Source organism: Centrocercus urophasianus, unplaced genomic scaffold (assembly GCF_019232065.1).
Source record: "Centrocercus urophasianus isolate 14NV4802_14NV808 unplaced genomic scaffold, USGS_Curo_1.0 seq_18, whole genome shotgun sequence".
Lineage (NCBI taxonomy): Eukaryota > Metazoa > Chordata > Aves > Galliformes > Phasianidae > Centrocercus > Centrocercus urophasianus.
Genome location: NW_024884733.1, coordinates 11729779 through 11757717, shown reverse-complemented (window position 1 = coordinate 11757717; position 27939 = coordinate 11729779). Strand labels below are relative to the sequence as shown.

Sequence of the window (27939 nt, the reverse complement as noted above, 5' to 3'; positions counted from 1 at the left end):
CAGTTCCTTACACCTAGCTTTGGACTACATGAAGTCTGCATCCAAAATCAAGTACAAGAAACAGTAGAAACTGAAGTTTAGACAAAAAAGCACAAAACAAAACACCCTTTATACACATGGAAATCTGAGCTTCTGAAAAGCTTGAATGTCTAATATTGCAAACATGAGTGTATGAGAATTTTTTTAGAATGTAGCAAAAAAATCTACAAATCTGACTTTTAAGTTAAACAGATTCCCTGTTCTACACACATCCTGTGTTCTGTACCATCTCTAAGAAGTCCTCATGACATCCCAGTTTGCAATGCAGTTAAGCTTGTGCTTGGTCTTAATCCCAGCTCATCACAACAGTCTGACTAAGGGCACAGGTAGGGCACTAGTGAAGCTAAGCAGGAGCTACACTGGGGATCCTACAAAGGAGCCCATGGGTTCTAAAAAGCAAGAAAAAATGGCAGCATTTTGCCTAGTATTATTTTTCCTGCTTGTCATATTTCTGGAAGGTATTCAGACATGATAGTCATGACCTCAGTATTCATTCCTGACAGGATAAAAGAAACCTGTCCTTCTGTCTCAAGAAGCTCTCAGCAAAGTACAACAGGACAACAGCCACAGAGGTTGAAAGCTGCAATCACTGTTGGCAGCTAGCTAAGAATAGACATACTTTGCCTCCTCCACCCCACCATAGCCCTCTCTTTGTCTCATCCATCTACTGTGCCTTATCATTTAGACCATGAAGTCCGTATCATGAGGACTGACATTTATAATACAGTTTAATAGAATCTCCCATAATTCCACAGCCTTGCAGTGAAAACAACGTAATTATTAAATAGACCATCATTCTTCCAAATGCTTGTCTGCTATTGATTTAATGAGAAACTGGTGGCATTCATTAGTCATATCTCTGCAGCAATCCTCTGTGTATTTACTTGTTTGCCTAAATAGATTTCCTGATCACCTGATTGAAAGAAAAGAGAAATACCAAAAGGCCGCCGTTGTGTTCAGGAATTCTCTGCCTGTTGTGGAAGAGTTGCAGAACAACCTAACAATGGAAGAATTCGTTGGCCACCTGAGTCCAGAAGTTATTTCCAAATATATCCAAGTATCCTACCAAGTGCCCCTTAATGCACTCTGACATGTGTGATAGCCATACTGTCTTTATTCCACTTCTGGCTAATTGTGGCTTGGTTCCTCAGATCCTGCTGCTCTCTTTTCTGCCTGTCATACATAGTCAGGTAAAACAAATAAATTCCACAGCCTTTGTGCTTGCATCCTGTCTCGCAAAGAATCACCTAATCATTCTGGTTATCACACTGCACCAAAACATCAGGATCTACCTATTAACGCACAAGAGGCATCTCATTTTTTCCCAATTTGCTTGACTGAAATATAGCCCATGCTAATCATGTTTGTAACTTATATTCAAACTGTCTGCTGGTAGCCACTAACACAGTTTAATACAAGACAAGATCTGGATGTTCATGAAAAGAGGTAATACCTGTAATGCATTTAAGCAAGGCAAAAAAAGGTCATAAAGCTGCATCCCAGAGAGTTTGTTTAACCATCTGAATGTGTGATACTCCTTGGTTACACTCTCAGAAAAGCTCATGGATTTGAAGATATTCTCTTGAAGATACATACGGACTCTGCCTAGTTATGTGCTGGCAAAAGTGAAAATTAGATGTGTAACTACAAGCATGCAGTTTTAGGGAAAAAAAATTTGTAGAATCTACTAATTTTCATAGAGATTTAAATAAAGTTTGTATCCAATTGCATAATGTCAAGTAGAAATAGGGATGGGAGTAGAGGGTAATACTTATTTGCACCTTTTTTTTTTGTTTGAGCCTCTCTGTCTCAATTGTGTTATTTAGGACGCTATCAATATCTAATTCCCATTGACTTTTTATGACACTTGCAGAGAAAACCTGATTACAGTGAAGTATTGATCATTTGGGAATTCTCCAAGGGGAGGACTCGAAATCTCCTTCAATTAGAAATTAGAGCTTTGTAGAGACTCCATGGAATAGTAAAGATCCTATGTTTAACTCCACAGCAAACACTTCAATGTTTCCCTCGGAATGAGAGTGTGTTTGTCGGAAGGTCAGAGGCAAAACTGAATGCCCTAGATGCCTAGCTGACCAAAGGACAGCCTCATGGTATTCAGAGACAGATGTCCCATCCCTGGAGGCATTCAAGGCCAGGCTAGATGTGGCTCTGGGCAGCCTGGTCTAGTGGCTGGCGACCCTGCCCATGGCAGGAGGGTTGAAACTAAATGATCATTATGGTCCTTGTCAACCCAGAGCATTCTATGATTCTATGATTCACTCCAATAAGAGGATTTCCCCACTAAGGCTTGGCCTCGTTTGCAAGATGTCTGTTATTATTCCTGCATTATAGAGAGTACAACATATAGAAGTACAGATGTAGGACAAGGAGTTGGGACATTTGTTGGTATTGGATATCTCGAAGGCTGCTAACAACTCCACCAGCGGTCAGATAAAGAAGTGGAAACTGTTAAAACTAATTTAACAGTAACAAAGTACAAAAACAATGTACACCATGTAAACCACGGGGATGTAATACAAACACACAGATCAAGAAGAGGAAAAGCAAGATGTGAAAGAGTATTTGCAAACATAAAAATGAACCCAATTGCATCCTAGAGTAAGAAGAAATCATCAACATCATACTACATCTAGCAAGGCCTTTGGAATGCATTAGTATTAATGCTTAATAAAGCCTTTTAATTGTTGAAAAATTACAAAATGAAAAGGAGAAATACTACTTAAAAAAAAGAAAAAACAACAACCAAAAATCTCCAAATCAGACTATTTTCAGCAGCAGTGCTGATTACTATGCTGATTACAGTCCTGACTCCCTCACATGCTGAAGGGAATTTGGCCATTTGGGTCAAACTCTACATTTACAGATATATTTATTCATTTACACACTAAACAAGGATCTTACCCCAATAGCCAATCAAGAAAGTAGGAGTATATATATGGAGTATATGTATGGGGAGCTTATTTTTCTGCTTAGGAATAGGAAAATTCCTGTTCCATTTTGTAATTAAAACAATACACATTATAACATCTTAATTATATTTGGCATTTTCAAGGTGTTGGGAGCTGAAGTCTGTAATTATGGAACTATTGCTGCCTTAAGGAGAACAGTCCATAAATATTCATACATTAAATAGCCACTTATACTGTTTTGTAGGTTTTAGAAATGTTCAATTTTCTCTGGCCTTTTTTTAAAATGAATTTTATATTAATAGTTTAAAGAAGATAGGAGGAAAAATTTCCTGTGGGATTTGACATACTGTATATAGCAAACTGACTATAGCCTATTCATTAGAATTGTAAGCAGTTGTGTTGGGGATTCATAGTCCCTTAGAGTTATTTCTTTTCTTTTAGAAGAGTGGTTAATTACAGTCAGAAATATTATAGGAGTCCTGTAGTGGAGCTGTAAGACAGTGAAATGGATTGTCACGATTCCTTAATTTTTGTAATTGACAACATGAGTGCAGCTAACATACAGCAACTTAAAAAAAAAAAAAAGTTGTCTGCATCTCGTATTTCAGTGATTCACAATAAAATGTCACCTCAGATGCCACCTACTTATGATTGTTCAGTATTACTGCTTGAAACAGTTGCTTGCCTAAGAATACCATAACCAAAGCAGAGATGGACTTATGGGTAAGTTAGGGTCCTGTTGCTCAGGAGAGGCTTTCCTTTTCTTAATGTCAGAATAAAGGAAGATTACTCGCTGAAGATGAAACTCTGAGTGCAAGGTGCTCCATGCATCTTACTGCCCTGCATTTCTACCATAGGAAATTAACCTGTTGGGAAGCCTAGATGAAGAGATATCAGAAGGGTACTGGACCTTTTTTCCCATTTTGGCCATTTAGCTCACTGGGACCCTGACTCTGGCCAAGCCACTTAGGTATGACTTTCAAATAGGTAATAATAAAAGACATCACAAATACCTTAACATTGCAATGCTGTGCAGAACTGAAATTGCTGTGTGCATGAATTCAAATGCTTTGCAGTCTCAATGTACAAGGAAGAACAAGAGAGACTGTGCCAGAGCCCACACACCAGGGAAGTGTCCTTCTGTACAGGAGTCACCTTATCACAAATAATTGCACAGACTCTGCACAGTTCCACAAAACAAACAAACAGAAAAAAATGGGAAGCACAAAGACTTTAGGGAAGTCCTCTTTTATCTCTGTACACCTGTATAATGACTAGAAACAGTCATGATAACTAATCATGCAGGTCTGCAGTATAGTCAATAGGGACTACACCCAGCAGGAAGTGAGAATCAAGGAATTATTCATACAGCTAAAGAATCAGACATCTTCCTGTAATGAGTAGGAAGCAGAACTCAATTTAGTTACATTTTATATAATTATTCCAATATAACTGAAGTAAATGTATGTCATGCTATATGACATGTATCCACATTATTATTATATATATTTCAACGTTACGTTTTGTGTATTTACTACGTTACACATTGTATATATATATATGTTTTTAATACAGTATTTCAATGCACATATCACAGAGTTAGAGCATATCCCAGGTTCAAAGGGACCCACAAGGATCAACAAGACCAACTGTTAAGTATACCTATATATTAAGTACACATAAACTACTTATTGAAGCAAACTTATTAGACGCCTAGTCTTATTTTTTCAGTGTTCGTAGCACTTAGCTTCACTTAGGGTGCCAATAAACATTCCCCTTCTATGCAATCACAGCTTCTCTACATAGGTAAGATTACTATGGAATCAATGTGAGCCAAGATAATGCAGCAGACAAAATTTCCTGTCAGAAGATTCAGTTCAGAAGAACACTGTTGGCGATAGCAGAATCTGTTCACTTCAAACAGATCCTAAGGTGTACTAAAAAGTGTGTTTCAGAGAAATTTAGCAAGTATCCTTCTTCCCTAACCAAACAAAATCACATTTTATGTACAAAAAAACTCTACATTTAGAAATCACAAGGTTTGAAAACCTGAAAATAGCTAAGGAATGCAAGAAATCATTGTCTCTCTGCCGTATACAGTTTACATTTTTTAAAGTTTTTTAAGTTTTTATTCATCATTTTTCCAGTACACATATTTATCCAGTTTTATCAATTTTTTAATGTTAATATAGAATGGGATAAATGATACCAATTTTAATCAAGCAATTAATTTTAATTGTTTGTAAATACTGAAGACTGCAATGGCAATATAGTTTCATAATGCCTGAAATGATGTCAGGAGAGTTCATATTCCTTTCAATGTGAGGTGCTTGATGTAAAAGAGAAGTATTTTTTTCTCAAGATGTATGATCTAGCCTTATCTGATTGTTATTATTCTATCTGTCTTAGCAAATTTATTCAGTGGTTTCAAGCTTCTCCTTTTCAGCAGCAGTTAATAAAAAGGAAAAGTTAATGTGATAGCCAAAAGAAAAATAAAAGAGGAAAGAAAGCAGACAGGCAGTTAACATTATCCATAGGTACCTTAATTATTACAGACACGAAGGGAGTCATTGAATTGCAGAGGAGGCACAGGTACTGGCTGCAACCTTGCCTTGTTGACTGAGAACTCTGGAAAATGATAAACAAACAAACAAAAATTCTGATCATTTATTATGCATTCACTAATAGGATGCAGAGAAATCACACGTGCTACTAGTCACCCTTCCCACTGGCCATCCTAGGGAAGGGGCTGCCCTATCTACTCATTTATCACCCAATGGCTTCAAAAGATCTTTCTGCTATTGCTTCTCTTGTAAGAATTACTGGTTGCATCTGTGTTTTCAGAAGATAGTGGTAAGCTGGGGTAAATTTATCCCAGGAAAGCTAACTAAAGTCTTAATAAATTACTGTAAGCAACTGTGAAAGTTAAATTCACTGGTAGCTAGAGGATAAAAGAACTGTGAATACAGTCATCATATTCTACACAGACTGAATCTTATCAAAAGTAATTGCTTTTTGATGGAATTACAAAATGAATGTACCAAGGCAAAACACTCTATTATCTTGTATTTTTCTTTAAATTTTACTGTGAATCTTAATAAAAATTGGTTTGGGTATAAATACTGCCATATATATAGCAACTAAATTACCAAAAAGGGTGAGGATGAACAGCAGAAAGCTGACACCTCACAGAGGAGATTGCACTACTGTACTTACTTTTAAAAACAAAATTAAATGTCCATTAATGATTCATGGATGAAAACGCTGAATTATGTGGGCTGAAAATTGGAATGGGTATTTTAAATAGCTTGGTAGACAACAGAGTTACTTGATATCAACTGAACAGTATAATATCTCTAGAGAATTGATTATTTATAGAAGGTAAAACAAATATAGTAAGGAGCAGTGGGATGTAAACAGCAAACATTACAGTGATTTATTAAGAATGTTGTCTCTGCAAATACAATGCTATTCTATAATTTTTTGTTTTCTTCATTTCTAGTTGCCCATATTGGCATCTTCTGTTGTTAGCCTGTATTTTCTTGAACTTACTGATGTCTTCAAGCCAGTTCACTCCGGATTTAATTGCTATGACAAGAGTCTGAGTATGCCATATATTGAACCTACACAAGAAGCAGTTCCCTTTTTGATGTTGCTTAGTCTGGTTTTTGCTGGACCATCAATTACGGTAAGTTTGAGGTGCACCATTAGTTACTGAAGATTTTGAACAGGGTTCCAGTTGGCATAAAGAAAGTAAGTGCTCTGTCTCCAGTTAGGCTGCAGGGTATCACCCAAACTAATTACTTTAGGAATTTAAATTCAGTTTTATCCTCCTATAGCAAAAGGAGATGCACAGCTCTTAGAGCATTCCCTGTAGCACTTCATTTACACTATCCTAACTGCAGGTACTAAGTTAAGAAAAAGCATCAACAGTTGAGTGAAAATAGTTATAATCATTCATTAATGCTGTGCAATATTAATAACTGTTTACAAACAGAGTATCATAAGAAACTAATACAACACTTTAAAAGATCACTTTTTTTTTTTTTTTTTTTTATTGGCAGCTTTAAGTTTACTGCACTGAACATATCACTTTTTTTAGAACTAGCTTTGCTCAGTAAGGTGTATCAGCCTTGTCTGTGAACTCAATTTCATTCTCCCAAACTGCACTGGGACACATCTGAATTGAGAGTTAGTTGTTAAGAGCAGACAGAAGGAGACTGGTTTAATGGCTCATCCAAAGGGAGAAAATGATTTCAGCAGAACGGAAACTCTTGTCAGAATATGAGCAGCTTGGTGATACATTATTAATGAGTAGCAACTGCTTTTAACCAGGTCTGTACTGTAGCCCAAAAATAATACAGAAAATTACCATGTGTATTATTGGCATATGTCTTACAGCTTGTGGGATTTGAGAAATTTTCTATATGTATTCATAAAGCACAGGAAATGCCAGTGAGAGATCTTAGTGTGCAGAAACATGGATCATTACAATGTCAGACTCTTCTGAATTCAGATGCTTTAGCATTTAATTGTACTGTACGCCCTGTGCAAAGCCTACGTTACTTCTCATCTGCTGATAGACTATGACTTTTTCTCGTAGTGGTGAGAACTTCCCCCTCCATTTGAATATTTCAACACATCATTTTTTTCTGAATTCTAACAAGCCCCACACAGATTTTCAAGCTGCAATACTTAACAGGAAAAACAATAAAACCTGAGACTGCAAAACTATAAATAGATCCACATTTTCCAGCAAATAACACTTTGTTTTCACTTATATTCTTATTTCTGTTTACAATTGCCTGTGTCTTAAGTCAGACATAAGGACAGAATTTATTCTACTGCTGTGGACCTGGTTAAAATCCAAGCCAAATTAAATAATTATGGAAGATTAGGCTACCACATAATTAGAAGCTGACAGTAAATACTAGGCATGAAGCCAAAACTGATGGCTAAAACCACCTTAAGAAGAGTTAAGATATTGCTGTGGTTCTGGATCACGTGAAAGGCAAGAATTGCTGATCATTATGTTTTTACTGTAGAAGAATCCAATTTTTGCTGTGGATCAAGGCTCCAATTCCACTGAGAGCTTTACACAAACATATTAATAAAAGAAAAGGTCTCCTTTCAAAACTTTATGGTGCTTGGATTTAATGTCAGTGCCACTTTCTCGTTGCCCTCACACAGGCTAAATTGCATTACTGAATGTTTACATATTGACACACAATATGTAAAATTCCTTTTCAAGGAATGTACGTGTCAGTGGAAAATATCAGTTGTGTCCGAGTAATATTTCAGCCCTTTAAATTCTACTGCTGTCTTATGAGTAATTGCTACATCTAAATTAAGAGCTTCTTTGTCGTTGCAGATAATGGTAGGAGAAGGAATTCTGTACTGTTGCCTGTCCAAAAGAAGAAATGGGATTGGAACAGAGGCCAATATTAATGCAGGAGGATGCAACTTCAATTCATTTCTTAGAAGAGCTGTCAGATTTGTTGGTGGGTTTCAAATGTTACTCAGAAAGAAGAGCCTTCTGTGTACATTCAGTTTCCACCATGCAGATTTCCTTTTCTGAAACAGCCTTTCAGAACAGTTGCAGGGCTGTCACTGGCTTTTTTTTTTTTTTTTTTTTTTTTTTTTTGCCAGAAAATGTGAGAAGAAACTGTCAAGGGGAAGCAAGAAAGCAGCCCCGCACTCAGTAAAGTAGTATCTACGTTCTCCATTTTCCCTTTCCTCTTCTAGTCCATTGTCAGTCTAAAATAATTGTTTGCTTTTCCTTCTCTGCTCACTTTGCACTGCCTTCCTTTTAATGGTTTCAGTGCAGAGTTTCCCCTGCCTGTCTTCAGTGTATCAAAAGGATTCAACCCAGCTGATACAGCATTCAGCATGACAGTAACAACCTGTTAGAACCTGTCAGTAGACCTGATATTCTTTTTCTGTTACATGCTTATCTACCTCTTGAAAAAGGGCTAGAATCTGGCAACATAATGATAGAGAGGGACGTGATGAATTGCATTATTTCTGTATTTAATAAAGTGGAGATTGAAAGGCTGGCTGAACTTTGCTCCACTCTCACAATTAAGTCCCTCTGCCAATGAATGGCTAAAGGAAAGGTTGTCTCTGTTCCAGAAAGTTTTCATCAGTGAGGGCAACATATGCAAAGACAGGCCGCAGGACAGCAGACTGAAAACTTCCTAGGTGGACTACATGTTAGATGTCTACAGGCTGGCAAGCAGGAAGACAATGCTAGGAGATGTTATATATATAGCCAATAAAGCATATCCTGCTAAGAGCAGCAGTGAGCAGAGGGGGTTGTAGGTCGCAACCATAAGAAGAGCTTCTCCAGTATGGCATCCTGTTCCATCACCAAAGAAAGCTCAAGGATGCTTTACTTTCATCTTTGATTCATACCCTGGATTTGCAGTTTATTTTTGGTAGAACAATTACTTCAGCATTCTTTTAGGTTTGAGATGAAAATTTGATATAAATACAAGTAGAGAAATAGAGGTAGAGCCTTAGGGAAACAGCAATTAGAAAATGCTCGGTTAAAAAGTTGAATTAGCTGCTTTGTGAATTTGATATTATTAATCAGACAGGACCATAACATAGATCATCAACAAAGAAAAATTTTTGTAATTGTGGTGAGGACTTGGTACTCAAGAAACGTAACGTAACGTAACGAAGATACACCAAAGTTATTGACAGCTGATGAGTCCCTAATAATAAAGAGAGATCAGGTTCTCAGAGCAGTGTTCTATGGGCAGTTGTGTTATTAAAACGTAAAACGTTCCAATGGACAGATCCAAGCACAGAATGAGCACATATGCTTCACTTAAATAGATGGTTGTACTACAGACAGTTAAAATTTGTTTTCTAAATAGAAGCAGCTCCAATATAGTTTAGTTTTGTGAAAAAAATATATTGGAGGATATCAGGTCATCAAAACTAAATATTAAGTATCCATAGGAAGAAAGCAAGCATAAATAATCTTAATTTTTATATTAAAGAATTCATCTGAAATAAGATTCCATAAAGGAAACAGATCTTATGCTACAGTTGAATTCTTGCAAGCCCAATTACAGGAGCCACAGATCTCTGTAAAATGTTGAGTGCATTTTACACAATGACTCATTTAATTTATAAATACAATAAACTTAACAACCTTTATTGCTTTATTTCCTAGGTGTTCATGTGTTTGGTCTTTGTTCTACTGCTCTTGTTACTGATATTATACAGCTATCAACAGGATATCAAGCACCATATTTCCTGACCGTCTGCAAGCCTAACTATACATCCTTAAACGTATCCTGCTCAGAGAACTCATATGTTGTGGAAGATATATGCTCAGGAGCTGATGCTAATATTATCAATGCTGGAAGGTTGGTTCTATCTTTTTCTAGATAAAGTCTGTATGAGTTCTGCTTTTTGCTTTAAGTAATAAAGCAGAGAACATTAGCATTGTTTAGTGATGTTTAATTTTCTTTATGAAGACATTAGGCCAACTGTGGGCTTTGGAAATCTTCTTCAGGTTCAGAAGCATGTTAAAAGTAGTTAATTATTTTCTTTCCTTCAAAGGAGAAATCACAAAGCGCTTCAGTGAATACAATAGCAGTCTTGTCTTTTCCACACCAGTTTAAGCTCTTGCTAGTCATTTATATCACATTTCTTTGCATTTTTTTGCAGTCCTTCAAAATTTTTCCATATGGTGCTTTTTTAAAATGTCCTGCTCTCTAATAATATTACAGCAGAATTACAGAATGTTTGAAATGATAATGATTTCTGTTACTGACTGAGATGCATAATTTTCTTGTGTATCCAATTAGCAGGCATGAAAGCAGTATTCTTTTCTTCTGTCCTGTCCACCTCACTAAAGCTTTGCAGTCTTTTGTGGTTCTCTGTGCAGGTCAAGATGCTAGTTTCTGTTTTAACTTTATGCCTTATAGCATTGCATTTTTGTCACATGGATATTATTAAAATGTTTTGTCTGTATCACCAAGGCATATCTTTCCTAGTTTATTTGCTTTTACAAGGGTTGTTCAGAAAGTAATGCTTCCTATTTTATTATTTTGGCCCATGACATCAGAGGCAAGTGTTAGCAGAGGTTGAACCTTCCCACCAATATTCCATTACATTTTGTTGCTGTGTGATAGATGGCAGCAGAGGGACAGTCTAACAAAGTGGTGTCTGACATGGAAGTGTGTATGAAGCAAAGGTGCGTTACTGAATCCCCCTATGCAGAAAAAAAATGGCACTCACAGACATTCACTGATGCGTGCTGAACATTTATGGACACTCTTATTGGATGTGAGCACAGTGAGTAGTGGATGGTGCATTTCAGAAGTGGTGACAATGGGTCACCTCCACTGATACAGATTTTTCCAAGCCCAGCTTGCAGGCTCTTGTTCATTTCTGACAAAAACACATAGCTAACGGTGGTGATTATGTAGGGGGAAAAAAAAGTGTTTTGTAGCTGAGAATATATTCTATCAAATAGGGTTATAGAGTTCTTCGTAAGTGTTGCAGTTTCTATGGAAATAAATAGGAGGCACTACTTTCAGAGCAACCTATGTACATTGATTTCAGTGGTTGACATACTTCAGAACCATGAAATCACTCACTCTGTAAAATATCTTACAGCAGATTTCCTAATCTGACTCTATTCACAATTGGAAACAAACCAATTTCACTAACGTTTAAAGATTCTCATTTATTTGATCTTAAATATGTTTGGTCGGCTGAGGCTCGTACTCTGATTCATTTGCCATCTTTGTTATTTATGTATCTGGGCATGATTGTATCTTCATTTGGCTTAAATAATTTGGCCTTCACCTCTCTCCTGTAACCATCTGCTGCTACTGTGATACTGCCATTGAATCCGGATGTTTGCAAGCAACCTTTTGCAACTACACAGTTTCCCAGTGAAACTGCTGCACATTTACAGGTTGAATAGGAAGGAAAATTTTCTCAATTGCTCTCATTCATTTTGTTATCATCTCAAACACAATGCCCTGATTTGGCTGTCTGCAGCCATTCCAAAAACTCCTATCATATTTGTTTAAATATCACCACTTAAAACAAAACAAAACAAAACACACCAGTGAAATAGTTGTAGCAGATAAGATTAAGCAGTGGGTTTTTGTGTTACTATTTCTTAGGAAGACAACAGAATCACAGATCACAGAATCACAGAATCACCCGGGTTGGAAGGGACCTCAAGGATCATGTAGTTCCAACCCCCCTGCCTAGCAGGGCCACCAAACACACACATTCAGATCAGGTTGCCCAGGACCCCGTCCAACCTGGCCTTAAACACATCCAAGGACGGGGCATCCACAACCTCCCTGGGCAGCCCGTTCCAGGGCCTAACCACTCTCCTTGTATAGAACTTCCCCCTAACATCCAACCTAAATCTTCCCTCCTTCAACTTCGATCCATTTCCCCTAGTCCTGAACCATATACTAATAAGTCAAATTCACTCCTATCATAGAGAACATATTTGCTTAATACTCTGACACACCTGATCCCACCCTCGATTTTGCGTTACTAAAATTTTATTGCCATTTTCCTTTATCAAATTCTTGTTTTCATATAATTGTGACAACTTCAGCAAAGCAAACAGCAGTTGCTACTGGTTCAGTACTTCCTTCAGTCACCTAGTATGGGAGTTACAATATAACTTCTCTAGCTCAGGAGATTAATTTGACTTCAGCAATTTCAGTTTTTAAGGGACTTGTTCTTATGACATTTATAATGGCCTTCATTTTTAAATTTGTACATTCTAGAAATTTTGGCTCTAGAAATTCTTCTCTAGACTCCCTTATGAATTAATTTTCTGCAGTACCTTTTTTCTTTCATCCTTTTTCCTCTGTTAATCTTCAAAGAATTCTTTCAATCATTTCTATTCAGATCTCCAGTGAGATCTTTATCCTCTGTTGTTTCTGATGTTCTGACTCAGTATGACTCTCTAATCATTATTCCCCCTCCATGCATTCCTCATGCATGAGCATTCAGAGTGATATACTGTCTCATGAGCCCAGGGCATGTATTCTTTGAGATCTTTGTTCACCTCCTCAATAAAGAGCCAAGCAAAAAGCCTACATATTTTTAGCTTGAATTATTTTCATTTTAGATGAACAGATAGCAAATTGAAAAGAACAAAAGCAGTGTCACCATTAGAAAGTACACAGAGTGCACATACTGTGCTAGCTCTAAAAGCATGTGAATAGAAAACAGAACAAACAGAAAACTGACTGTAGCATAGTGACGTATCTTACCAGCAAAATGCCATCAAATTTAGGCTAAGTTCTGAGTGGTACCAAACTTCATAGAATCAAACCTACAGAATAACTCCACAGAGACTGTAAGTAAATATATGCTTATACTAAAACCTGCACAGAGTAAAGGAGTTGATAGACATTATATGCACCTGTATTTTTTTCATATATTTACCCCCTTGCCCTCCCCTGAACCAGGGACACAAACTGAGAAAGGCTTGCTTAGGAGAAGAAAAAAATTGGTCTGTCTTTGTAAGTGAAAAAAAGAATCATACTGATTTTATCTTGGCCGGAGTCAAGGAGCTGCTGGAGCCATGAGCTCAAATTCAGGTCAGCAGTGTGGCATTCACACTGACCTACATTCACACATTTCGTTACGAATGAATTATTTAGAACAGACAAAGCAGAATACATAAGAAATAAATTTAGAAACCAGAATCTGCTCCTTTGCAGAAAAACATCTAAGAGCAAAGGACTATATTTCAATCTCTGCTATTTTAACTTAGCTGCGGTGCTGCTAGAAAAAATGGATGCAGAAACATGCAGCCCAGCTAGATTCTCAAAAACCACCTTGAATGATTGTTGAAGCATTTATCCCAAGCTGAGCTTTCTATTTCAGCCTATCTCAGGTGAAAGTGGCTCCTGTGACTGCAGGAAAGACATACTCTTCTTCACCAAAGCAGCCAGTATGTTACACATCCATGCCATTTAAAGGGAAAAATGTACAGCTGTAAACTGATACACATCTGAAGTACTCACTTCTAGAGCTCAGAATTTTTCAGGGCTTCCGCAAGCCGTGAACTAGATGTCTCTCATAGAATAGCTGTTACTGAATCCACACCCAGCTAAATTTTTGCCTCTGCTATGTAAAATCTCTTCTTTACATTCTCACCTTTTTTTTTTTTTTTTTTTTTTTTAATTTAATTTACTTTTAGCCAATTGGGTTTAGAAGAAAAGAAAGAAATGGGTTAAGAAGAAAAATAAGAAAAATAAGATTTTGCCTACTGCCACATAGTTTGGACAAATTTTCATTTACACTCTTGCTCTGTGCTTCAGAAAGGAACTTGTTAACATCTAAAAAGTCATTCCATGTTTTTGCGCTCTGTTAACTCCTACTGTGTTATGAAATGATAAAATTAAGAAAGAAAAGAAAAAAAAAAAAAGACCAAAAAGGGCAAATAAAGATGAAGGTAGGGACTGACTATCCAGGTTGTATACATAGCTGAGAAGTTCTTACATCAAAGTGTCCAAGTGAAGCCAGTAGGAGTAATCATAAGAACCAGGTTCACTCATTAAATATTTTGTATAATTAGAAACACGCATAAGAGTTATTATGGAAATTTATCTATGAAAACAAATTTAGAGAAATGTCCCTCTTAAAATCAAGCATCCAGTCTAGAGCTCATTCACACTCATAGTATACCTACCATGCTTAGCACACAAAAATAATTCCATGCTAAATATTAAGATTAGTTCTTTCTCCAGATGATAGAAATCTTGAAAGTAAATATTAATGATTGATCATATATTGCCTAGGAAGTGCCAGCTGAAATTACTGTATCATCCAGTGTATTTTTTCAAGTGAACACTAGCACAATATATTTGAACTTAGAAACATAATTTGAGTGTCCTTCCTTGGCAGAAAGTCATTCCCATCTCAACATGCCACCCTGGCAGCCTTTGCAGCAGTGTACATTTCGGTGAGTAATCAACTCTATTCATTTTCATTTAAATAAGACGAAAGTCAGAATGTAATTTGCTGCACATATTACAGTGATGTATTGCCTGGACATTCTGAACAGATATGAGTTTTTATCCTGTCAATTTAAAAGCAAAATGAAATTATCAGCAGCTAAAATAAAAGCAGTTCTATAAAGAATACAGAAAAGATGTGACTGCTTCACACTCTTTGTTAAGAAGCAACATTATCCATTGTACTATTAAAGTATTTAATGCCTCATGTTATTCACATATAAAATGCAATGCTTATTTATCTTATAAGGTGACAGTTTTAACTTACCATTCAAATCAGCCTTTACATGTTTTATCTTTCCTTTGCCCTCTCTTCACTTGACTCATTGTTTTTAAACTTCAGGCATTAAGGCACAAACATTTTATGTGATCTATTTTCATTTGACCTCCATAGAATTGCATCATTGATGAACAGGCACAACCACTCTCTGAGGCCTCAAAGATGCTACTGCAAAGCAAGGCAATAAAAACCACTAATTAGCAGGAAATATTAGAACATGCTTCAGTGATTATAGCTGATTTCCCATATCTGACCACTGACATTTCTTCAGTATGGGGGCCCATATATGTATGAGTGATCACCTATTTGAAATTTAAAAAGAATTTTCCATCCTTCATGCTATAAAACCAGAGAGGAGTGGGAAAAACAACAGCAACTCACTAATCAAACTAAGTAATAGAATTGCACGCATACCAGGAACTTGCCAGTACTTTTTCAGCCTGAGAAAGGGTGAAAATTTGAAGTATTTTTGCCTCCCTTTACCTCCCATTTTCACCCCCAGATGAGAAATAGCTCTCTAAAGCATCTGGTGATAAGTTATTGCTTTCATCTGGCTTCTATGTTTCTGACACAGGGACTGCTTAGTCACGTTTACATTTAGGTTCTGAGTGTGAAAATTATTTAGGCATAAAATCTTTATCCTAATTGACATCAATAAGCAACATTGCCTCTGCTTTCAGAAATCCATTCCTTGTGATTTCAGATCTTCCTATAGTAATTGAGTAGATTTTAACAAGGCTGCTAAAAAAATTAAACTGATTACCTTCAACATTAGTGTAACAGCGATTTAAGTGTCCAAGAAACATTTGATGTGAGAAATTCATGTATCTTCTGAGGTAAATTTCAGTTTCTGTAACTGCTTCTTCATCTCTTTCTTTTTTAAGATGTACTTCAATTCTACATTAACAGACTCCTCAAAACTTCTGAAGCCACTTTTGGTCTTTGCTTTTATCATCTGTGGAATTATATGTGGTCTGACTCGAATCACTCAATATAAGAATCACCCAGTTGATGTTTACTGTGGCTTTCTCATTGGAGGAGGAATTGCTCTCTATTTGGTAAATACATAGATGTTGTTATATTTTAGAGAATAAAACATATGTATACAATAAGGGTATTGGTATTTTAAATGAAAATATTTTGTCATGGTAATGTACCATAATTAAGAATATAATCCAAATGTGCTGAAGATGATGGTGTTGAGGGTAATCACTTCTAAGAAGAAACAGGGAAAAGCAAATACGTATTTCAATTCAAAGTGCCATGAGAATGCACCAAGTGGTATATAATAGTCTAGTACTACATGCAGAAACAGCTCTAACATGATGCACTTTCTTTAAGATACATATTTTCTACTCCACACTTCAAAGCATAATACATGGAAAATATTGGATTAACCAGTACTTGCTGCCAGTGTGAGCTCACATCACATTAAAAAAATGGTTTATTGTACAGCAACTCCACTGAGTGAACTACTAAACCTGCAGGAAATCAAAGATAATATCAACCCCTTGTGGTTCTTTAGAGCTTTTGGGGAAGTTTTGCAAGGGAAACAGGATACCTGAGTCAGGTTACTCCTTTGCACTTCATCTGTACGGCACTGAAACAGATGGAGCACTTCAGAAGGGTGTTGGAAAGATGCACATAAGATAGGCTTGTTTGTATCTGATTGGAGGAAATGTTGGATGCTTCTGCTTGCTGCTTGTAATACATCTCCAACATGATTGTGTCAATCCAGGATCCTGTGAGCAATAAGGAACTTCTGCTGACAGTGTAACAGTGAATAAAATAGTCATAACAATCAGTGGGACAGCTTTTGGCCCCCAAGGAAGTCAACAATGAATTTTAGTATAATAATAAATTCATAATCTGTCCCCCTTTTCTCTGTGTTGTAATAATCTAAGGCACATGTAGGTTGCCTACAAAGGTTACCAGGGAAAAAAATTGGATTTCACAGTGGCAACAATGACAGCAACCAGAGAAGATAATAAAAACCCACAAGTTACTAAGTCAGATTCTATGATTATGCTGTGAGCAGAAAGGCACCCTGTTGAGTATATAATTTCAAATTATTAAGCTGTTGCAGACTCTCATAAATGCAGTTGTTGTTCCCATGTTTGAAATCTACAGACAAGTGTGGTCTTTGTTAGGTCATGCAATAACCACATGGGGAAGACAACACACATCTAAAAGGCACATTGTCTCGGAAACCCAGTGGTCAGTAAATCTGCACTTAAAGCTAAACATCAATAAGAGGAAAGATAGGTGAAAATACAAATGACTCTAAAAAGGACACACTGATCAAGTAACCGAAAAGATTGAGTCAGACATTTGAGCCTTTCATAGAACACTTTCTCAGTGCAATCTTTAAACTGACAGCATTTTACAATAAATATATTGAATAAGAAAATGCTGTATAATTAAATCTTGTAACAGATATGCACAGCTTGGAATGCATTTGATTTAAAACTGATAAATTGTTCTATCGTGTAGACATTGTACTACATGGTTATTATGCAGGAAAAGGGCACAATCACGGCACAACTTGAGCTGGAACGAGATTCATTAAATCAGAGCAGACAGTATTGTAGATGTTAAATAGCTTCACGCAGTAGACTACAAATATTTAGTTTTATATTTTCATAACAAAATATTCTTTCTTCAGCAGTATCTGTTGTTTTATAATAAGAAGAGCACTACTGGAGGCTAAATACTTTCCTTAAGTGTTTATAGCCAAGAAATATGTTCCCTTGTTATCCTACTAAGACCTCTACCTACCAGATTGAGAATATATAGAGAATTTAGAATATAAAGATAAGGATACACTTGGAAGGAACTCTCAGTTAAAGTGGTCTAATTCTATCACTCAATATTTAAGACAGAAGAATGTAGTTAAGATACCTAAAAATCTCTCTTTTTCATAACTACTTGTTAATGATTCTGTTCAAATATCAGGGCCTGTATGCTGTGGGGAACTTCTTGCCGAGTGAGGAGAATGTGTTTCACCCGAATTTTCACAGAGAACCTCTAAGGTCCTTGACAGACCTCAGTCAAGATGCCAATAGAATCCTGCCAGGTAAAAATGGTAGCAGCACTGATGGCATTGTCTCTCACCGTTCAGAAAGCATCCTTAATAGAAACCACAGAGATTCAGGTTCTCTGACTAACATCAAGAGAGCAAATGCTGATGTAGAAATCATAACACCACGAAGCCCAATGGGAAAGGAAAACATGGTAACTTTCAGCAACACTCTGCCAAGAGTCAACACACCATCCTTGGAAGATCCAGCAAGACGAAATGCAACAATTCATGCTTCTATGGACTCTGCCCGCTCCAAACAGCTGCTTTCCCAGTGGAAGAATAAGAATGAAAGCCGTAAGCTGTCACTGCAAGTAATAGAGACTGAATCTGGCCAGTCACCACCAAGGGCTATAGAAATGAGGTCAAGCTCAGAGCCTTCCAGAGTGGGTGTAAATGGTGATCACCATGGTCCAAGTAGCCAATACCTGAAAATTCAACCTGGTAGTGTACCAGGTTGTAACAACTCCGGTCTTTCTGGTGGGCCAAGGGTCTCTATTCAGTCACGTCCTGGCTCTTCCCAGTTAGTACATATTCCTGAAGAGACTCAAGAGAATGTGAACACATCACCCAAAAGTAGTTCAGCTAGAGCTAAATGGCTGAAAGCTGCTGAGAAGAGCGTCGCATGTAGAAGCAACAGCCAGCCAAGAATCATGCAAGTAATAGCCATGTCTAAGCAGCAAGGAGTGCTTCAGGGCAGTCCAAAGAGTTCAGAGGGAAGCACAGTCACTTGTACAGGAGCCATCAGATACAAAACCTTGACAGACCATGAGCCAAGCAGCATTGTCAGAGTTGAGGCCCATCCCGAAAATAACAGACCTGTAATTCAGATGCCATCAGAAGGTGAAGGAAGTGGATCATGGAAATGGAAAGGACCCGAAAAAGTCACCCTTCGTCAGACATATGAATTAAATGATCTCAACAGAGACTCAGAGAGTTGTGACTCCTTGAAAGACAGTTATGGGTCAGGTGACAGGAAAAGAAGCAATATAGATAACACCGAGCATCACCATCATGGTATCACTACAATAAGAGTCACACCAGTGGAAGGAAGTGAGATTGGCTCAGAGACCCTGTCCATTTCTTCTAGCAGGGACTCAACACTTCGAAGAAAAGGTAACATCATTTTAATCCCTGAACGAGGGAGCAGTCCAGAGAACACCAGAAACATCTTCTATAAAGGCACATCCCCCACACGGGCATACAAGGAATGAGAGGAGACATATCAGCTGGTCTGTACCACCACAAAGGAAACAAATCTTCACAGAGGTTCTGCCCTCTTTGTTTAGAGTTGATATTTACCTTTATGTGCCAAATGATTGATCGGCAGCGCAAAAGTTGCTGAACACTGCTGATGTGCAAAGTGCATGAGCCTAAGGAAATCATGTAGTGGGGGAAAAGCACAACGCCAGAACCTAACTAATGTGAAACGTTTTCATACAACTTGCTTCTTCAGACTCAAAGCATTTATCTGAGGGCAATGTTAAAATAACAGTCTTGAACACAGACACTTTAATTCCTGAATGTGCCAACTTTTTTTTTTATTTATATTTGTGTCCAAAATCGACTGAATTTTTCATAGCAAATGCTGTATCAGTGGTATATATTCACCTTTGCAGAATTTGCACCACGTCTTTAATACAGGATGGTGCTGATAACTTTACATGTTTTGAAAATTTGCATACTTATTAGACTCTACAAACACATGACATATTGATGTGCAGTTACTTTAAAAATAATATTGCTAATATTAGGATGATGCTGGCTGCATTCATTTAGCGTAAGAAATATTTACAGCTTTGTTATAGTGGATCTGTCACATTCAAAGATTGCAAAGGTTTTGTGTAGTTCTTTAAGATGTCTACTGCAACAAAAAATGTGTAGGTGACGTTCCATTAGAATGGAATAACTATCTATTTTGAATAGTTTTGCTGCTACTGCTCAACTTTTATTTAAGAACAGGTGCTACTAATGAAGACGCTGCTTCTTAGTGGGCTAACTTGTAGAACTGTTTTAAATTATGTTTTTAAGGGGTCTTTTAAAGTGCTACAAGTAATTAAGATCTTGCATTTTTAAACTTCCAAACAACCCTTTCCATTGCTCTGTTAGTTTTTAACTTTGTAATGTTTGACACCTACAACTGCAAAATGTGAAAGGTGAGCCATGAGAAAATAAAAACAAACCGCTGGTTTCCTGATCAGCTTCAAAGGAGACAGTAAATACTGTCATAGCCCACAATTAAAAGCAGTCATTCAGCTTACTTGCTTAGCATGCCACAAGAACAATCACAAGTTTCACCCCAGTCACCATTTAGGAAATTAGTGCTATGCTTTAAATGATGGAATGCCTTGGTATTGCAGAATCACTAAACGAGTGTTGCATTATGACACTACTTCTGTTCACTTTCCTTGAGACACCCTCCAGAACCTTGTTAGGGACTATATTCTTTCCCTCACCACTGCCACTTAAGAACATGGAGGGTGTCTGCACCTGAGAGAACACAAATTACTTTAATAAATTAAACTTCGGATGTAATAAAAGAAAGCTTGTTTGCTAAAGCCCTCCATTGCCAAAACTTGTTAAACTGATGAACTTTGAAAGGAATACACATAGCACATCTTGGGCATACTAGAAGAAAAGCTTCATTCAATGTCTTGGACTTAAAGAACAAACCCAATTACCCATGGAGGAAGCCATGGGTAATGCTCATGCAGTGTAGCTCCTCGTTCTTCTGAAGAGCTAATAACAGACATCTACTCGCTCCCCCACCAAGAAGGGTGGGAATGAATTTGAAGTCCCCTTACTGAATAAGCTACTGCTTAAATCAGGTAAATCAGGTCTGCATCTGACTTATTTATTTTTTCTAAGTCATCTTCTTATTCAGGGTATCACATAACCAGATACATATGATATGGCATAGTCTGAACTTGTCTACAAACCATACCCCACAGATCTTTGAGGAAAAGCCCACCCTGCCTGCTTCAGCCAAGCAGAAGAAAGAATCATCCCATTGCAGGAAGATAAATAGCACAACACACACAGACCAAAAAATAACAACAAAAAACTAATCACAACCAAATTCCAAATCTGACTCTAGGCCTAACTAATTATATAAACAGGAGGGTGACGTGTGCTAATCTGCACAGAAGAATGGATTTGTAGTCGATGTAAAGCTTTACATACCTTACGGTTACACAGGTGCTCCAGGCTTAGCTATCAGCCAGCCCTATCAATGCTTCCCCCACCTGCCCATCACTCAGTGCTGTGAAGAATGCTGGCCCTTAAGGAAATGACCACAATTTTGCTACTAGTGAAGACAAAGATCCCATCATGCATGTGATGATTAGGGGGAAACGTTCTGCAGGTCACATGTAAGGGGATAACAGGTTGGGTTCCAGGGTACTTTGTATGTTGAAGGCATGCTTTAAGGCAGGATAGCTGGGAAATACAATCACAGATGCCAGGGATACAAAAAAAAACAATTTTTTTAGAAATGCATTCTCAGATTCTAGAACTTACAAATCAGGATTTTGTTGGTGGTGGTGTTTTGTTTTGGTTTGTTTTCTTTTAAAAGTAAAGTACCTTTATTCCTTGGTATTTAATACCAAATTTTGTATGAGAGTCCTAGGAATTATGAACACTTGGATTGCAATGAAAAAAAAACTTTTGGATTTAGTTTAGTCTGAGTACGTGACAAAGCACGTAAAATTAGCTTTAAAGGAATAGGTAAGACACAATCACTGTTGGCCTATGAAAGCAGGGAAATAATACACAATCATGTTTTAGTTTGTGAGTGCAAGGCAAGAGAACATGAGTAGATGAGCCTGAAAATAATGGAAAATTAAAATAGAGAATAATGGCAATAAAGCAAAGATTAGAAAATATTCCCTCTGGCAATTTAGCTGTTTTAGAAACTGCAGGATTCCTGGCGGGAGTGTTTGTTCTTTATTCCTTGGTTTTAGTCAGATATATATTGGCATATGTGTTGCTTTTACTATTCTAAAATTTGCTGCACTATTTCAAGTGCAGTGTGATATTTTTCCTAAGGTTTCCTATTTCTTAACAAAAGATTTTAAAGCTCTTGTGTAATCATTGAAATTGTGTTCTTTACATAAATATTGATATATTCTTTTTTACTCAAAGTGCCAAAGGCTACTGTTTTTAATAATGGCTTATCAAATTATATTACGTTAGAGAGCAGAAATGTAATAATATATACATTAGAACTCAGACCTCTGCATGTATATTTGATAAGGAGCCTTTTGTAAAATTACTCTTTGTTTACATTCCACTGATACCTTAATTTAAAATTAAATAAATTTACAGGTGACATCTTCTTAGTGTTCTGATTTTCTTACTTGCTAACAGGCACGAATTTCTTTGTTAGGCTATGCTTTACTGAAAAGAGGAAATACTCAGAAATATGTTTTTAAATGAGAACTCTCTATATAAAGTATTGTGTTTAATAAAATGTTATGCAATGTTTTAAAATGGAAAAGAATTTGTAAATTGCTATAAATGTATTTTGTTAAATAAGTACAGATCAATGCTACTGTGTTTATTGTGCTAACATCATGAAAATAAAAATAAAATTCTTCATTGATGTTCAGTCATCTCATCTGTGATGAAGCAGAATTATTTTCCAATATTAGGTTTCTCACGATATGTGGAAGGGGTTATTAGTGGGAAACCTCAAGCCACAGCATTGCAGTAAGAAATCATGAAGAACAGAACCAAAACAAGGGTCTCTCTGAAAAAACAATGTACAGAAACATAAAATGAATTGAGAACTTCATGCTGTCACGACACATCTACCAGATCATTTTGCAGGACCAACTGGAGTGCTATGCTCCTATTGTCTCTATATCATCTTTGCTAGTTAGCGTGGGGCAGAGCTGTCAGACACAATGAGGTTCTGACTGGATTGTGAATGACAACAGGCCAGGTGTCAAGGGCAATCCCAAGAGGAAGGATTCTCCCTAGGGGAAGAAGTTAGGATGCAGAACATAGTCATCAGAGTGACAAACACCCTACTATTAGCAACAGTGAAGAATTTAAGTACAGCAGTCCACTGTCAAAAACACTGTCTGATCTATAAGCCACACCTGGCATGCAAAAGAAAACACTGTCTCCAAGCCTGCCTTCAAACACTCCAAAAAGGGGCATCAGCAGGGCCTTTAAGTGCTGGGGATGGAAAGTACCACTCTGAGACTTGAGCAGACGCTGCCAACGGCATAGTACGAACCAACAGAAGGGCCTCTGCAATGCACTAAGCAAACTGACCTTGATAAGCTCTCCCATGTGTGCTCAGGCCTTCATGCAGGCTGTGCTTTGTATTTTCCTGCCTTTCCAGCACGGTGACCCTTGAGTGGCAAGGAGACAAGGCAGCAAAGTGCTGCTGAGGGGTACAGTAGCATTGCATACACACACACCACACTCCCAGCCAAAGCATTCTAGGTTCAACCAGTGTCATCACAAGCTGTGAGGCAGATCTGGGTCACTTGGCAATCTGTCTGCCAAGACCTTCACGATAATGTAAGACAGAAGGGCCTCAGGCAAAAGAATTAGGAGAGCATTTGTTCCCTCTGAAGAGAAAGGAAGTTCATGTACAGATGTGTGGCTGCTCCTTCTGTGGCTACTGGAAGAATACTCTGCTTATAGTCAGGGCTGGTGAAAGCTCTGGCCACACCGTATTAGCAAGTTTCATGAAAGGCCAGCAGCAGAATCTCATGGGGCAGCAGGTTATTTGCCTGAGCAAAAGGACGCCTTGAATGAGGTTGTGCAAAGCATAATGTCTGGAGTCAGTGGACAAGGTCTGTCTCAGACACATTTCAGTATCCTGGGAAAGTTACAGGCAGCAATGTCCATGGTATGGGTCAGTGAGACCCTGGGAAAGAGCGCAAGAGTCTGAGTAACCTCTTGATGCTGACTGGGACATTGCAAGCCCCCGGAAGTGCATACTTCCCGATCACTGAGCCAGGAATGCTTCTTTGGAGGTCCCGAAGCAAGATGAGGTAGGCTTTGACCTGGGCCTAACAGCAACACTGCAAAGAGAGGCAGTAGGAAAGGAGGGAAAGACGGAAAAAATAAGCCACTGTTGATAAATGTATAAGATGCTCTGTGTTCTATATCAAGAAATATAGGTGGAAGTCAAAATAATAAAGAAAGAAAAGTTAAGAAAGAGACAGTTAAATTTGGTGTATGTACTGAATAGGAAAAGTGAAAGATGATACAGCATGGCAAAGTGCATAACAGGGAGCTCCTAGGTGTTTCATTTCTGCAATTTGCAATGGCACATCATTACCCTGCTTGCATTAGGTGATGTCATGGTACAGCAATTCTATAGTAATTTTGTATCAAGAACAATCAACCTCATTTTATTACACACAAAATTGAACTGAATGTCACCTTAGGGGTCCCATTTCACACATGTTGCAATCAGCCTAATGCTAGACATTACATCACTATGCAAGTTGTCACTGACTCAGACACGCAAAGAAGCCCAGCAGGACAGAGGCTACTGCAATGTACACACCAAAGTCTTTCTTCAGCTAAGCACCACAGTCTGAGAGGGGCACTTAAATTTTCATCATGAGGAAGATTCATCCTTTTACTATACCTACATCAGCTGTGCTAGAATAGAGTGAGCTTCCACCATTATCACTCCAAATCCAGGGTGTTTTATTCCTATTTTGTATTTACAGCAGTGATTGTATGGAGAAATAGCAGTATATAGCATTTTTTTTCAGGATTTTCAATTTTATTTGTATGTAATTATACACAAGCATACTGCATTTGTACAAGAAGTTGACTTCGTGTAAAATACTTTTTGTCTTTTTTAGCCAGAAAGAGTAGAATTTATCCAGCCAATTGACTTCCCATAATTAAAGGTCATGTCTTAGCCTGCCACATACATCCACTCTGTAGACTGCAGAGTAAATCAGACCCTTTTAGGACATGACTGCTTAAAGCTGAACTCTAAGTCTGATGATTTCTCCTCTGGGAATGATCCTTTCAATGGATTAGACAATTAGTAAAAATATTTCAAAAGGAACATTTTGTATGTCTACAGTTAGGCCAGAAATGAATTCCTCTATGAAGGGTACCTTTGACATAGAGATTAGATTAGATGTAGATAAATTATTTCTACTGACAAACTATCTTATTTTCTTAGATGATTCTGGTTACAGCAACAGTGCCCCTAAGTAAAGTGAACGGACTCCAATTCAAATTGCTGACTCGTATCTACTTATGCAGAAGTTTTTGGAGTTACGAATGATTAAACTGAAACTTATGCCTATTTTGTGCTAAATTTTAAAAGGGCTTCAGAGGTCCCTGAGGTGAGAAGTCAAGTAAGACATGACAATAACATAACTCATTTTTTTATAAATTTACGAAAGTGTTTTACATGACAGATCAGTTCACAGGTAATTTGGTAGGAATGTTTCAAAGAGGTTACAACCCTGATTTATAAAATTCAAAAACAAAGTTTCTTCACAGATCTTATAGCACAGAATGTATCAGTGAACAAAACTAAGATGCGTCTCCCCATTCAAAATGTATTTTCAAAATGAAAGAAAGGGAATCCTACTCTAGCACCATATATGTGTGTATGCACACAGAGTTAATGTATGCCTTTGTTCAAGCCAGGCTTTATAAAGAGAACATTAAACAGCTATTTCAAATCAAGGAATAAATCATATACTCCATTCACTCCCAGTTCCTGGTAGAACTCTGATGCTAACATTTAAATGGAAAAAGTGACAGGTTTGAAAATTATTCAGTTTTGCTCCCTTTAGTGAGATCAAAACAAGGTGCTTCATTTAAATGCATTCACTGCACGATGGTATTCACTGGAAGTAGCTTACACAGTAACGCCTTATATTAAAAGGCATGAATCAATCTTATGTAATTGTTCCCCCCTTAATGAAAAAATCTTTCATCCTTTCAGAATAGTAAATTCAATTGAATTAAGAAGTTACTAATCCAGAAGTTCAGACATTTGTAATGTCTATACATCTCTGATACCAACACCACCCAACAATTCATGCAAGCAGAGGCTTCTGGATATGTATCACAGACCTATTAAGCATAAACAAGCTGAAAGTACTTTCAAATTTCATTTTTAAGATGACACATACTTTTCTGATATTGAATAAACATACATTTTTAGACATTTTGCTGAGCATCCACTGGATTTTGTTAACTCCTCACCTTGCTTTTTGGTTCAGCACTGTTGGTCTATGGAATTACATTACTCCACATCTCTGCTTATTACAATAACTCTCCACTGAACACAAAGTTCAAATCTACATCTTCTTTCAAATGTTCTTATTAACTGCCTGAGAAGAGTCTTATAAAAGAAACCTCAACTTGGACTGGGCTTGTTTTCACTCCTAGAGTGTGATTTGTATAGACCAGAGATAAAAGTGCTAATTAAGAATGTAATTCAAAAGGACAGAAAAAAAAAAAAAAAAAAAAAAAAAAAAAAAAAAAAACCCTCAGTACAATAGGCTGTATTTCTTTTTATCCTATTTGTGTGCCATCAGTCTCAATGCCACAGAAGTAGTGCATAACCCAAGACAGAATCCTACAACTCAGCCCAATGAGATGGCACTAGGACCACTGTACTGGCAGTGTTCAACACTAGTAGCCTTATGCCTCTATGCCTACAGAAATAAAAGCTGACTGTCACACTTCTGGAAAGCTATACTATTTCAAGGTAGTTATTTTTCATTGCTCTCAATGTTTTCCTCTTTTACAAAAGTGAAGTGCAAATAATGCACAGCACCAGCACATGTAGCTTTCAAAAAGGACAGTGTCTTTGAGAGCAGATCAAGTAATCAACCCTAAAAAAAACATCAATAGAAGCAGGGCTAGCTGGTAACCCACACCAACATATGCAAGCGGTAGAATTTTGCTCTCTTCTCAGTGCTAAAATTCAAAACTCTGAAATCAAATGTTCTAGCTGGAAACAAGGATATGTCCTAACCCTCTGTCCTAATCAGTCTGTCTTTCCTGCACATCAGATACAACTGACTGACAGGAAATTTGTATGAGCCTTTGTTCTCTGTAAGCCCTAGTAATTCCTTCTTTCGGAAAGCCTTTCATTCCTGCCTACTGTACGAGGAAAAAAAAAAAATAAAATGTATCCATGCAAAGAGAACAAGGAACTTTGGCAGAAAGCAACCCGTTAACTACCATTAGCACTACTCCTGGATGTGGAAGATAAGATGGGCCAATGACCATAACTGGCCACTTTCTCATCATTTTACTTAATCTCTTGAGAGATAGTGATGTGATCTTATTGGATCAGCTAGCATCTAAATCTTATCAGACTCTCTTACCTCAAACACAGTCGAAATTGTTTGGACAAATGAAGCTACAGAGCTAAGAAATACTGAGAATGACATCTTACAACAAGAATTGGTCATTTCTTCAAAAGAATGATTATTTCTCTCTTACCATTTCCTTAGCAACAGGGAAAATCAGGGGTTCTTTTCCATTTATTGAAGAGCCTTGATTTCACAATTGCTGGAATACAGAAGCATCTGCTTGTAACCAAGGCACCTTCTGAATAGC

General features: G+C 37.3%; 2 protein-coding genes across 13 annotated transcripts in view; one reads left to right on the top strand and one right to left on the bottom strand.

Moving 5' to 3' along the window:
• The window catches only part of PLPPR4 (phospholipid phosphatase related 4), a 30402-nt gene extending 7538 nt beyond the window's left edge, over positions 1 to 22864 (top strand). The window contains exons 1-7 of one of the 2 annotated variants that reach the window (XM_042819113.1): positions 944 to 1229; positions 6472 to 6657; positions 8341 to 8470; positions 10156 to 10351; positions 14889 to 14946; positions 16163 to 16336; positions 18234 to 22864. In XM_042819113.1, coding sequence (XP_042675047.1) covers positions 1119 to 1229; positions 6472 to 6657; positions 8341 to 8470; positions 10156 to 10351; positions 14889 to 14946; positions 16163 to 16336; positions 18234 to 19571 — 2193 coding nt within the window. In that variant the 5' untranslated portion in view covers positions 944 to 1118 and the 3' untranslated portion in view covers positions 19572 to 22864. Of the gene's footprint in view, positions 1 to 943; positions 1230 to 6471; positions 6658 to 8340; positions 8471 to 10155; positions 10352 to 14888; positions 14947 to 16162; positions 16337 to 18233 lie in introns of those variants that run through there. The other variant, XM_042819114.1, reaches the window with a different exon arrangement.
• PLPPR5 (phospholipid phosphatase related 5) overlaps positions 1 to 27939 on the bottom strand; it is a 166330-nt gene that overhangs the window by 104612 nt on the left and 33779 nt on the right. For 3 of the 11 annotated variants that reach the window (XM_042819131.1, XM_042819120.1, XM_042819138.1), the window contains exons 2-4: positions 16840 to 17020; positions 15267 to 15446; positions 5511 to 5597 (exon numbers count right to left, since the gene is read on the bottom strand). The exons of 2 other annotated variants lie outside the window; for them this stretch is intronic. Coding sequence is in view for 8 of the 9 variants with exons in the window: in XM_042819120.1 (XP_042675054.1) it covers positions 5511 to 5597; positions 15267 to 15269 (90 nt within the window). In the remaining variant the exon portion in view is untranslated. Of the gene's footprint in view, positions 1 to 5510; positions 5598 to 15266; positions 15447 to 16839; positions 17021 to 27822; positions 27853 to 27939 lie in introns of those variants that run through there. 6 more of the 11 variants (XM_042819121.1, XM_042819122.1, XM_042819125.1 and 3 more) reach the window with 4 other exon arrangements.